At 43.2% G+C, this 14,132-nt stretch overlaps 1 protein-coding gene across 23 annotated transcripts in view; it reads left to right on the top strand.

Moving 5' to 3' along the window:
* The window catches only part of Zcwpw2 (zinc finger CW-type and PWWP domain containing 2), a 144,876-nt gene that overhangs the window by 90,869 nt on the left and 39,875 nt on the right, over positions 1–14,132 (top strand). For 18 of the 23 annotated variants that reach the window (XR_015626964.1, XR_015626963.1, XR_015626962.1 and 15 more), the window contains 1 exon segment: positions 936–1,547. Coding sequence is in view for 18 of the 22 variants with exons in the window: in NM_001430697.1 (NP_001417626.1) it covers positions 936–1,097 (162 nt within the window). In the remaining 4 variants the exon portion in view is untranslated. 23 annotated transcript variants of the gene reach the window in all.

Genomic DNA, 14,132 nt, shown 5'->3' with positions numbered 1-14,132 from the left:
CACAAACACACTCACACACATATACACACATATACACACTCACACACAAACACACACACACTCACACACACTCACACACATATACACACACGCACACATATACACTCACACACACACTCACTCACACACATATACACACACAAACACACTCACACACATATACACACACGCGCACACACACACACTCACACACACACTCACACAGACACTCACACACAAACACACACATATACACACACACACTCACACACATATACACACATATACACACTCGCGCACACACACATACACATATACGCACACACACACTCACACAGACACTCACACACAAACACACACATATACACACACACACACTCACACACATATACACACATACACATATGCACACATACACACACACTCACACTCACACACACAAACACATATACACATGCACACACATACATACACACACATATACACACACGCACACACTTACATACGCACAAACACTCACACTCACACATACACACACACATACACACACATACACACACACTCCCACATACACACATGCACCTGTGCATGTCTTTAGTGGACTTCATGTTATATACAACACTTATCACCTGACCACCTGCACAGAAAACCCTGTGCACTGATGTGTGGGAGGAATACTGACCTCAAAAATGAAGCAGTCTTCTGTAGCTGTGGTGAGCTGTGTGGAGGAGCAGCTGTAGTTATGGTGTGTGGAGGACCTGCTGAGGCTGTGGTGAGCTGTGTGGAGGACCTGCTGAGGCTGTGGTGAGCTGTGTGGAGGACCTGCTGAGGCTGTGGTGAGCTGTGTGGAGGAGCAGCTGAGGCTGTGGTGAGCTGTGTGGAGGACCTGCTGTAGCTGTGGTGAGCTGTGTGGAGGACCTGCTGTATTTTGATCAACTGTACGGCTCTTTTTGCAGTTGTCTCAGTGCAGCCTGGAAGCTCCGACAGGCAGTCCATTTGAGAGTTGCCATGAAGAGGACTGTATTGTGTCTGACTGGACAGGACTTAAAGCTGGGGAATGTATTGAGACTGTAACTAACGGTTTAAAAATGATAGAAGCCCTAATATCTGAATTTTAGGGTGGTACCCAAAAGTTAATTATAAAAACAGTCACAGTCTTTATATTTTGTTTTCAAATATCTTAAAATGTTTAATGAATTAGGGATAAAAATTGGTATTTGTTATAAATTTTACTTTGTGAATGTCCATGACTGTGGGAGTGTATCAAATGGCATTAAGTTATAATTAGGATTAAAAAATCTTTATGTTTGTATTTGTAAACTTTTTGTTTGCTTTTATTTTACAGTTGTTTATGAAACTTAATCGTAAACAAGTGCTATACATGAGTGTTTCACCCTTCTTTAAATATGACTATTGGAATGGCTACCTGTTCTGTTAACAAGTTTCAGTGAGAACTCAAATGTAACACATGTACAAAGTGTTTTTGTAGTTCGATGGAACTTTTAAGCTATAAGGAAATATTAAAGATATAGTCATAATAAAGTTTGAGAATTCTCAAAAGACAAAAATGTCAGTTGTTTTATTGCATTGGAAACAGTTATTCCTCCACATGGCTCCTAAGCGTTGCAGACTCTGGAACTTTGGAACATCCGGGTCCTGGCCCCTCCCTGCTGAGTCAGTGTCTGTGCGGGTGAGGCTGGGGTGCGGAAAGCACATCAAGGCAAGTCGGCGCCTTCTGTATGAGATGCCCCGTGCTACAGGGAAGGCAAATGCATGCCATTCCTCAATGGTGTCATGAGCAGTCACAGTGCATGTCCGTACTTGAAGATAAAAATAGCGGGCCACCTAATGAAGATAACAGCCACACACCAGCGGGGAGGTGTTAGAAATGGAATGTGGCTTCACAGAGAAGAGCTGACACGAAACTACCCTCAGAATGAGCTTCATTAGGAGAGAGCCTCAAACCATGGAGAACCATGATCAGGCCTCGAAGAGGGACAGCGCTGTGAGAGCAGCTGCCTACTGTCACATCCTAAGCTCTGAGATGACAGACAGACCCTTCAGGACCAGAGGACAAAGGCCTCTGACTCATAGACACTGAAGCAGGTAGCAAGTTCCATTCCCATGGCTAAATCTGACCTACCCTGTGTGGCCCAAAGCAGGAAGGCACTAATAAAGACCAGCAGTAATGTAAGGTTGTTCCTGGTCTAAGAAGTGAGAGCGGAGCCTGCTCTCAGCAGCTAGTGGGAGGGAGAATACAAGGCCACAGCACAGCCTGCTTTATCATCAGCTCTTCTCAGGAGAGAGAACTGCAGGAAGGGGTGCGGCCTGATTCTGAGAGAACAGGAAGCAGCTGAAGGGTCTGTAGCTCACCAGTGAGAGAAACGGGAGCAAGTAAGCAACCCTAGTGAGGGGCCGGCAGGTTGGTGACCACAGAGTTAAGGCCGGTTCTGTTCAAGGAAGACCTGGATGTCCCAGCGAAGGGCAGCGCTCCGGGCAGAAGAGCCATGTCTAGAATTAAATGCCCAGTCTGACCATGGGACTGACTTGTAATCAGACCATAGTGAGGCTGGCATGCATGAGAGGGCAGCAGACAGACATTACTGTGCCAGCCTCTGCCCCCGTGTCTGAGGGAATCCATTGCCCTGATGTTAGCTCAGATTGTCAGCCTCCACATCAAGAGCCTTAGGGGTGTCAGCAGGCAGCCAGCGACTGGCTGGTGAGGTGTCTGCACAGTCTTATTAAACCCCCAGCTGCCTGGAAAGAGCACACCACCACAACAGAGTTTTCAATGGCAAGGGTCTCTGCCTGACAGGGATGTCACAGGTAGATACTTTCATTTGTCCTCCATGAAAGCTTGGTATCATTTTCGTCTGTTCAAGTCAAACTTACAAACCTTATTACTTCAAGTTCATCGGATGCTTACAACAGCCCCCTTGGTTCTCTCTGTTCTCAGAATCGCGTTGGTGAGGAGCTAATGGATTTTTAACCAACTCAAGCAACTGAAAGGTCTGGTCTGTAGTGCATCAGACACATCAGACAGCTGCTGTTAACTCTCTGAGAGCAGTGGCTATGACAGGAGTTCCCCGTGTGTGTGTGTCTGTGTGTGTGTGTGTGTGTGTCTGTGTGTGTGTCTGTGTGTCTGTGTGTGTGTGTCTGTGTGTGTGTGTCTGTGTGTGTGTGTCTGTATGTGTGTCTGTGTGTCTGTGTGTGTGTATGTGTGTGTGTCTGTGTGTGTGTCTGTGTGTGTGTCTGTGTGTGTGTCTCTGTGTGTGTATGTCTGTGTATGTGTGTCTGTGTGTGTGTATCTGTGTCTGTGTGTGTGTCTGTGTGTCTCTGTGTGTGTCTGTGTGTGTGTGTCTGTGTGTGTGTGTCTGTGTGTGTGTATCTGTGTGTGTGTGTCTCTGTGTGTGTGTCTGTGTGTGTGTCTGTGTGTGTCTGTGTGTGTGTCTGTGTGTGTCTGTGCGTGTTTGTGTCTGTGTGTCTGTCTGTGTGTGTGTCTGTGTGTCTGTGTGTGTGTGCACGTTCGCGTGTGTCTGTGTGTGCGTGCGTGTTCCTAGAGGTGAGGGCTATATGAGTTTTATGACCTGCCTGCCCAGTGCATGACTTACATGTTGACAGTTACCACTTTGATATTGACTTGACATTTCCTGGCGCTGGCAGTCTAGCAGGAATGTGTCGCTTTGTATTCTTAGATACCTTTAGGGATTGTTTGTTTGTTTGCTCTCCCTAACTCCTCCCAGACTCTTTACAACAGGCATCCGCTACAATTCTGTAAGGTATCCAGCAAGCTCCAAGCGCTACGATCAGACAATTAAAACCTCTCCTTTGAGCTGGGACGTCTACAAGGCTCTGTCCATCTGCTCGGCTGGTTTCAGTGAATCTCACTTATGTCTGTGGTCAGCCTCAAGTCTGCTTGGCCAAGGCTCCATTGACCTTTGTAGGCTCCCCCTCATATGTCTGGGGAGCAGACAACTGCTCTCTGACCTAGAGCATCCCTAGGTGGGGATGTCAGCGCAGTTTGATTCTGCTTCATATTTCACTTTCCCTCTTGCCCCAGGCTAACCCAGACTTGTTCTCACGAAGACAGCAAAGCAACCAGAGTAAGAAAGAGCCTCACTGTCAGGTAGTTGGTTAGATATTAACAAGCTTGGAGGACAGGGTTTCTGGACCCCTCTCCCTAATAATTACAATGATACAAAGCCAAGGACTAGAGCAGCAGGGTTCTAATTAGTCCTCAGCTGCCCATGGGTCATCGATAGATAACGAAAGTGGGTTTCAGAGCCCCAAATCCTACATGCTTTCCATCTAGAAGTGGGCTTTCTGATTAAAGAACAAGGACATATGGTGATTCCTCATCTCATTAGAAGGAACCCAAGTGGGTCTGTCAATCACCAGGACAAAGCAATGTCCCCCGCCACAAGAAGATCTGCTTGTAGAAAAGTGACATAAGACATGCTTGGGATATAGATCAGTACGATGGCCCCTTTGGACATTGTCTAGTCTTACCCCTCGAGAATGGGTTCCGCATAACTCTGATCTATCTCCTACCTATGTTCTACATAGCATTAAGCCTTACCTGAATTATGGAAGGCGCAATGATCTGAGCGATGAGGAGAATCCAGAGAAAGACCCCAGTGACAGTGCCAGGCAGGGAAGGATGCTTCTGTTTGTACCTGCCACTTGCTCATTAAAGAAGAGAATGTTTCACTTGCTGTCTTAAGAACGTCAGACAAATTGTCGTTGATGGCTGAAACCCTCACAAACTTACTTTCAGGTGAATATGTACTTTGAAGAGCATTTATGAATTTATAGCCAAATAGAAGTCCCCACTTTTTCTTTTTAACAGTTAATGTAAATATTTGCATACTATAAAATTGTTCTACAACATGGTTTTACTAGTCCCTTGATATTTTATTACACTTATATCGACATATAGTGAATTATCCTCTTACACTGGACATTTAAATTGTTTTAATTTTCATAATTATAAACAAAAATCCATCATTCCATTCTTGCATGCATGTACAAGTGTTTCCTAGTCTGTCTTGAGAGACAAATTAATGGTCCAGTACCAACGTACAGTTTTAAGGCTATCTGTGCCCACTGAGTTTTATCAGCCAAGTCAGGCATACACAGGTTTCTGAGGGAGGACATTGCTTATAACTATGTTGGGCTAAGCTTCACTTACAACCAGGGACTATGAGATGGGCAGGCTGCTGTTTTCTTTGGAGTTTTTGTCTTGTTTTTTTTTGCTAATTCCTTAAAAAGTGGTCAAAACGAGCCTCAGAGTAGCTCATAGAAGAACATCATATAAAAGTAATAAATTAGATGGTCGGTAGGGACAGCATATATTAGAAGACATGACTGGTCTCTTGCTTCAGTCGTGACATGTATTTTCAGTAAATCATTATGAAGAAATATCAGTGGAGAATCACTTCTCTATGAAACAGTCTGGTGGGATGATAGAATTTTGGGCCATTTCCATGTAGGCATAGACAGGGAAGTAGCTAGCACTCCAGAGGGACATCACTGTGAAGGTCCTCGATGAGCTGGTCATGCAGCTTGCCTCTTGCATCATGAGCCTGACCACTGAGTGTTTCCTACTAGACTCTACCTTCCTCTGGGTCACATCGTTAGTGTTTATAATAAAAGCCCGTTCTTCCACCCGTGTGTGTGTTTGGTTGATGTTTTTCTCTTTTATTGGATAATTTTTATTTACATTTCAAATGTTATTCCCTTTCCAGGTTTCCCATCCATAAGGCCCCTATTCCATCCTCCCTCCCTCTGCTTCTGTAAGGATGTTCCCCCACCCATCCACCCACCCCTTCCCATCTCCCCACCCTGACATTCTTCTACATTAGGGCATCAAGCCTTAGCAAGACCAAGAGCTTCTCCTCCCATTGGTGTCCAACTCTGCTACATATGCAGCTGGAGTCATGGGTCTGTCCATGTGTACTCTGGGTAGTGCTTTAGTCTCTGGGAGTTCTGGTTGGTTGGTATTGTTGTTCTTATAGGGTTGCAAGCCCCTTCAGCTCTTTCAATCCTTTCTCTGACTACTCCAATGGGGACCCTGTTCTCAGTTCAATGGGTGGCTGCCAGCATCCACCTCTGTATTTGTCATTGAGAGGCTTTGGCAGAGCCTCTCAGAAGACAGCTATATCAGGCTCCTGTCAGCATGCACTTCTTGGTATCAGTAATGTTGTCTGGGTTTGGTGGCTGTATATGGACTAGATCTCCCAGGTGGGGCAGTCTCTGGATGGCTTTTCATTCAGTCTCTGTTACAAAATTTGTCTCTGTAATTTGTCCTGGTGAATATTTTTGTTCCCCCTTCTAAGAAAGACTAAAGGCATCTACACTTTGGTCGTCCTTGAGCTTCACGTGGTCTGTGGATTTTATCTTGGGTAATCTGAGCTTTTGGGCTAATATCCACTTATCAGTGAGTGCATACCATGTGTATGTTTTTTGTGATTGGGTTACCTTACTCAGGATAATAAATTCTAGTTCTGTCCATTTGACTATGAAGCTATTGTTTTTAATAGCTGAGAATTACTCCATTGTGTAGATGTACTGTATTTTCTGTATCCATTCCTCTGTTGAAGGGCATCTGGGTTCTTTCCAGCTTCTGGCTATTATAAATAAGGCTGCTATGAACATAGTGGAGCATGTGTCTTTGTTGTATGTTGGAGCATATTTTGGGTATTTCCCCGAGTGGTATAGATAGTCCGAGGGTCCTCAGATAGTACTATGTCCAATTTTCTAAGGAACCTCCAGACTGATTTCCAGAGTGGGTGTACCAGCTTGCAATCCCACCAACAATAGAGGAGTGTTCCTCCTTCTCCACATCCTCACCAGCATCTGTTGTCACCTGGGTTTTTTATCTTAGCCCTTCTGACTGGTGTGAGGTAGAATCTCAGGGTTGTTTGGATTTCTATTTCCCTGATGACTAAGGATGTTTAACACTTCTTTAGGTGCTTCTTAGCCATTTGATATTCCTCAGCTGAGAATTCTTTGTTTACTTCTGTACCCCATTTTTAATAGGGTTATTTGATTCTCTGAAGTCTATCTTCTTGAGTTCTTTCCATATTATCCCTCTATTGGATATAGGATTAGTAAAGATCTTTTCACAATCTGTTGGTTGCCATTTTGTCCTAATGACAGTGTCCTTTGCCTTACAGAAGCTTTGCAGTTTTATGAAGTTCTATTTGTTGATTCTTGATCTTAGAGCATAAGCCACTGGTGTTCTGTTCAGGAAAATTTCCTCAGTGCCCATTTGTTCGAGACTCTTCCCCACTTTCTCATCTACTAGTTTCCGTGTATTTGGTTTTATGTTGAGGTCCTTGATCCACTTGGACTTGAGGCTTTGTACAAGGCAATAAGAATAGATCGATTTGCATTCTTTTACGTGCTGACCTCCAGTTGAACCAGTTGAAAATTCTATCCTTTTTCCACTGGATGGTTTTAGCTCCTTTGTCAAAGATCAAGTGATCTCCCATCAATTTACCTGCCTGTCTCTGTACTAATACCATACAGTTTTTATCACTGTTGCTCTGTAATATAGCTTGAGGTCAGGAATGGCGATTCCCCCAGAGGTTCTTTAATTGTTGAGGATAGTTTTCAATGTCCTGGGTTTTTTGTTATTCCAAATGAATTTCCAAATTGCTCTAACTCTATGAAGAATTGAGTTGGAATTTTGATGGGGATTGTATTGAATCTGTAGATTGCTTTCAGCAAGATGGCCATTTTACAATATTAATCCTGCCAATCCATGAGCATGGGAGATCTTTCCATCTTCTGAGATCTTCTTCAATTTCTTTCTTCAGAGACCTGAAGTTCTTGTCATACAGATCTTTCACTTGCTTGGTTAGCGTCACACTGAGGAAAGTTTGGACAGTATTGGTATTATGTCTTCTATGAAAGTCTGATAGGATTCTGCACTAAACCCATCTGGTCCTGGGAATTTTTTTTAGTTGGGAGACTTTTAATAACTGCATCTATTTCTTTAGGACTTAAGGGGTCATTTAGATGGTTTATCTGATCTTGATTTAACTTTGATATCTGGTATCTGTCTAGAAAATTTTCCATTTTCTCCAAATTTTCCAGTTTTGTTGAGTATAGCCTTTTGTAGTAGGACCTTATGATTTTTTGAATTTCCTCAGATTCAATTGTTATGTCTCCCTTATCATTTCTGATTTTGTTAGTTCATGTACTCTCTGTGCCTTCTACTTAGTCTGGCTAAGGATTTATCTATCTTGTTGATTTTCTCAAAAAAAAAAAACAGCTCCTGTTTTTGTTGATTCTTTATATAGTCCTTTTTGTTTCTACTTGGTTGATTTTATCCCTGAATTTGTTTATTTCCTGGCATCTACTTCTCGTGGGTGTATTTGCTTCTTTTTGATCTAGGGCTTTTAGGTGTGCTGTCAAGCTGCTAGTGTATGCTCTCTCCAGTTTCTTTTTGGAGGCACTCAGATGTATGAGTTTTCTTTTTAGCATTGCTTTCATTGTATCCCATAAGTTTGGGTATGTTTTGCCTTGATTTTCATTAAATTCTAAAAAGTCTTTAATTTTTGTATTTATTTCTTCCTTGACCATGTCATCATTGAGTAGAGCATTGTTCAGCATCCATGTGTATGTATGTAGGCTTTCTGTTGTTTTCGTTGTTATTGAAGACCAGACTTAGTCCATGGTGATCTGATAGGATGCATGAGATTATTTCAATCTTCTTGTATCTGTTGAGGCCTGTTTTGTAACCAATTATATGGTCAATTCTGGAGAAGGTACCATGAGGTGCTGAAAAATAGGTATATTCTTGTTTTGGGATGAAATGTTCTATAGATATCTGTTAAATCCATTTGGTTGATAACTTCTCTTAGTTTCTCTGTGTCTCTGTTTAGTTTATGTTTCCATGATCTGTCCATTGATGAGAATGGGGTGTTGAAGTCTCCCACTGTTGTTGTGTGAGGTGCAATTTATTCTTGAGCTTTAGTAAGGTTCCTTGTATGAACGTAGGTGACCTTGCATTTGGAACATAGATATTCAGGATTGAGAGTTCATCTTGGTGGATTTTTCCTTTGATGAATATAAAATGTCCTTCCTTATCTTTTTTGATAACTTTTGGTTGAAAGTCAATTTTATTCAACATTAGAATGGCTACTCCAGCTTCTTTCTTGGGACCATTTGCTTGGAAAATTGTTTTCCAGCTTTTTTCTCTGAGGTAGTAGCTGTCTTTGTCACTGAGGTATGTTTCCTCCATGCAGCAAAATGTAGGGTCAGGTTTATTTATCCAGTCTGTTAATCAATGCCTTTTTATTGGGGAAATGAGTCCATTAATGTTGAGAGATATTAGGGACCAATGATTGTTGTTTCCTGTTATTTTTGTTGTAAAAAGTAGAATATGTTTGTGTGGCTATCTTCTTTTGGGATAATGGAAATTAGATTATTTTCTTGCTTTTTGGGGGGTGTAGTTTCCCTCCTTGTGTCAGAGTTTTCCTTGTATTATCCTTTGTAGGGCTGGATTTTTGGAAAGGTATTGTGTAAATTTGTTTTTGTCATGGAATAGCTTGGTTTCTCCATCTATGTTAATTTAAGAGTTTTGCTGGATATAGTAGCCTGGGCTGGCATTTGAGTTCTTTTAGGGTCTGTGTTGCATCTGCCCAGGATTGTCTACCTTTCATAGTCTCTGTTGAGAAGTCTGGTGTAATTCTGATAGGTCTGCCTTTATATGTTACTTGACCTTTTTCCCTTACTGCTTTTAATATTCTTTCTTTGTTTTGTGCATTTTCTGTTTTGACTATTATGTGACCAAAGGAATTTCTTTTCTGGTCCAATCTATTTGAAGTTCTGTAGGCTTCTTGTATGTTTATGGGCATCTCTTTCTTTAGGTTAGGGATGTTTTCTTCTATAATGTTGTTGAAGATATTTACTGTCCCTTTAAGTTGGGAATCTTCGCTGTCTTCTATACCTATTTTCCTTAGGTTTGATCCTCTCATTGTGTCCTGGATTTCCTGGGTGTTTTGGGTTAGGAAGTTTTTGTGTTTTGTATTTTCTTTGACTGTTGTTTCAATGTTTTTTTATGTTATCTTCTGCCCCTGAGAGTCTTTCTTCTGTCCCTTTTATTCTGTTGATAATGCTTGTGTCTATGACTCCTGATCTCTTTCCTTGGTTTTTCTTTCTCCAGGATTGTCTCCCTTTGTGATTTCTTTATTGTTTCTATTTCTGTTTTTAGATCCTGGATGGTTTTGGTCAATTCCTTCACCTGTTTGGTTGATTTTTATGTTTCCTCTTTAAGGGCTTCTACCTGTTTACCTGTGTTGTCCTGTATTTCTCTAAGGGAGTCATTTATGTCCTAACATCATCATGACTTGTGATTTTAAATCAGAATCTTGCTTTTCTGGTGTGTTGGGGTATCCAGGACTTGCTGTGGTGGGAGAACTGGGCTCTGATGATGCCAAGTGGCCTTGGTTTCTGTTGCTTAGGTTCTTGCCCTTGCCTCTCACCATCTGCTTATCTCTGGTGTTAGCTGGTCTTGCTGTCTCTGATAGTGGCTTTACCCTCCTGTAGGGCTGCCTGTCAGCACTCCTATGAGACTAGCTCTTTCCTGTGGGATCTGGGTACAGAGAGCTGTGGCACAGGACCAGCGCAGGCCTGGTTAGTGTTTTTATAGCTTCTATTTGTAAGACCTGCCTTTGGGTCCTTCATCCTTCCCTCTTTGGGGTTGAAAGGTATGACCTGTCTCCTGACTGTAAGCACCATGACCAACACCCCAATCACAAAGGCAAGCTGACAAAAGACTAGCACACGATGTAATTAGTCACAGTTTTCTGTGACCAAGAAGCTTCTAGAATGAAGAACCAAAAATCCTGGGGATACTCCACTTTCTATGCTTAGGTCTAGTGAATAATGCATCATATAGAAGCACAGTGAGACAGGTGTGTGATGTAATGTTGATAGTCATGGGAGTGGTAGAGGGGGGAAACCTCTGTGCAGACCATTCTTAACCTCTCAAGAAGTCTGCTAGGTTTGAAGTAGGGATTTTTTTTTAAAGTAGAGCCTCATGACCTATTCCAGAATGAAGGACAGAGAAGGCTTTTATGACCAACTCTTCCTCAGAGATCAGAGGTGGCTAGAATAATTGTTTTAGTGCTTATAGCTAGTCTTGAGGAGAAGGCATTCAGGTCCATGCTGGGAAGAGAAATTCTGGTTTCTCCTGCTTACCTGAAGGGAGACTAAGACATAAGAGATGGGGTCAGGAGAAGGTCAGAGGAAAACTACTTCTAGGGCTGCTTTCTAATCTGTCTTAGTCACTGTTCTATTGCTAGGACAAGACACCTTGACCAAACCAACTCTCATAAGATATCATTCAACTGGGGCCTGCTGAGGCATAGTCTGTCATTATCACGGCAGGAAGCATGTTACTCCAGCAGTAGTTCAAAGCTTCATCCTGATCTGTAGTCAGAGAGAGAGAGAGAGAGAGAGAGAGAGAGAGAGAGAGAGAGGAGAGAGGAGTGAGAAACAGACAGACTGACAGACTGTACCTCGTTTGAGATTTTGAAACTTTAAAGTCCACTCCCAGTGGCATACTTCCTCCAACAATGGCAAACCTTCTCTGATGAGACCACATCTCCTAATCCTTCTAATCCCTTCAAATAGCTTCACTTCCTGATGACTAACTCTTCAACTCTATGGAGGGATTCTTATTCAGACCATAGTTAATAAGAATGAGCCACAGTCCTACTCCTGGTGTTTCTCATAGCCCAGTGTTGTCTTTCTCAAAACCATTGTTAATACCACATTTTACACAATAGAGTATGGATCCCTCCAGGTCAAGTGGTTCACTTTATGGACTTTGAAATTTTAGAATCATTGAATAGATGGACAAAAGTTCAACTTCCCAGCAGTGCTCCAACGTGAGCCATTTGCAGCCTAGTTCTCACTTGCTTGTGATCCAGTGTGATCCAGTTCTGAGTTCAGTGCAGGGTAGCCAGTATTCTGAACATTCCTTACCTTTTCTAGTTATATTCTGCTATGCTCAATCTCCTTCCAGAGTGAATAATGTTGCCTTTCATCAACCAGTCCTGAAGACAGGACTGGGTAGCCTCCAAGGATTAGTCATAAAGGGCATTGTAGCTGGCTTCCATTGTATTTGCCTTTGGGTGAATCACCCACCACATAGTGAGTACACTTGAGCCATTCTATAGAGAGAGGTGTCCGTGTGGGAAGGAAAGCAGGCTTTCTGCCCTTACTCAGCACCAATTTGAGAGCCATGTGGGTTTGCTTTTCAGGAAGGGCATCAGCCACCCCCAATCAAGCCTTCATCTGACAAGATGTGAGGCTGAAATTATGATGCAAGCAGCCATGAGAGGCTGAACTAGAGTCCCTCAGCACTGCTTTCAGATTTCTGGCCCACAGAAACCCTGTTAGGTAATAAAAGCCTCTTAAGCCATGTTGCCAGTGGTTAGTGATGTCATTGGTACATTAGTAGGTAACTAATACAACATGTGATGAGCCTGTCTCACCAAATAGATGATACACATCAACCAGAAAACCCACCGTTCGTTTCAGACAGTGACCTGCAGCTATGCAATACTGAGATATTATTGGTCTCAATAAATGATGCTAAGGTTTTATAATTAACCCCTAAGCAAGTCAGGATGCATTTATGGAATGCCGGCTAGACGCTCTTCTTGAGCTATGGAAACCTGTTGCATGTAATTTTAGCACTATGACCTCTCCAGGTTCCCCTCGCTCTAACTTGATTATGACCATCCCCCAATCTGGGAAATCTGGGAGCTGCTGTCTGCAGTCCAGTGGTCCTGCACAGCTAGCTTCTCTGACCCACCAATAACCACCCTGGCTTTCTCTTGTTTACCTTATCACTGCAGATGGAAAACACTAGACAGTTTTATTATTTTAAGAGTAGCCAGATAACCCAATGGCTGGCCAAAGAATTTCCTGCCCTATCTTAGAAACTAGCTCCCTCCATTGCCCTTGCAGCAGAGGCTCCATATTCTAGGTGCCCCAAGACCTACGCATCTGCGTCTTCCTACCCACTCCACAGCCTGGTCCGAATTCCCTTTCTCTAGTCGTAAAAACCTGGAAGTCCCACCTTTTCCCCTTTGCCCAGCGATTGGCTTTCACCTTTTTTATTGACACAGTCAAAACCAATCAGGGAAACACCTCCCCCTACAGAAATCAGTAAAGCTGGGCAGACAGACTGACCAGTAGTAGAATGTCGCTTTGGAAGCAAGACAATCTAAGTTTGATCCCCAGAAGCAATACTCAGAAGCCTGCAATGGCGGTACAGTCTTACAGTCGCACAGGCAGGGAGGCAGAGGCAAGATCCGTAGAACGTGCTAGCTGGATGGCCTAGCCTATTTGCTAAGCTCCAGAGAGACCCTGTCTCAGAAAACAAGGTGGGTAGTTCCTGAGGAAAGCCACTCAAGGTTGGCCTGTGGCTCCCACAGAGCACACACAGAGATGAACACACACACACACACACACACACACACACACACACACACACACAAGGTAGAGGTAAAGTAGACATTGGGGCCACTGGGAGTGGGAAGCAATAATGGAGGAGACAGGAGATGCTGTTTTATGTGTTTTAGCTTTGAGTGACTTCTCTAATGACACCTGAGCGAAGGGCTATGCATTTGCCTGTGACAGAGCATCCAAAGCAGAAGGAGCCATATGTGCACAGCCCAGGGGCTTGGAAAGGCCTGGCACGGGCAGAAAGGCAGTGCCCGGGGCCAAGGTCATTCTGTTCAAGACACCACAGTTCAGGCAGTCGAGTCCCTCCCAGTTGCACCTGTGTCATTAGGGTCTCTCCTGACGGAATGCTAGACACCAGTCCGTATTAAGCAGACCTGTCAGTGCACATTCATCGTTGTATAAAGATAGACACAGCTAACGAGTCAACGCAGCTAATATTTGTTGCAAGAAAAAGGAAGAGCGCTGATTGCAGTCTTTTGTTATTTCTGCCTCTCACTGATTTCTGCGTTCGTTAAGACCATTACTATCCATTGATAAGGCGCACAGCTCTGGGATAACACAGATATGCTTGAGGTGACTGACACGGCACGAAAGAATCAAGCTTAGTTACACTTACTAAGACATAAGATGTCACACCATCTAATTAGCCCTCCCTAGAG

Source organism: Rattus norvegicus, chromosome 8, assembly GCF_021556685.1.
Source record: "Rattus norvegicus strain SHRSP/BbbUtx chromosome 8, alternate assembly SHRSP_T2T, whole genome shotgun sequence".
NCBI classification, from domain to species: domain Eukaryota; kingdom Metazoa; phylum Chordata; class Mammalia; order Rodentia; family Muridae; genus Rattus; species Rattus norvegicus.
This window is presented reverse-complemented; position numbering and strand designations above follow the sequence as displayed.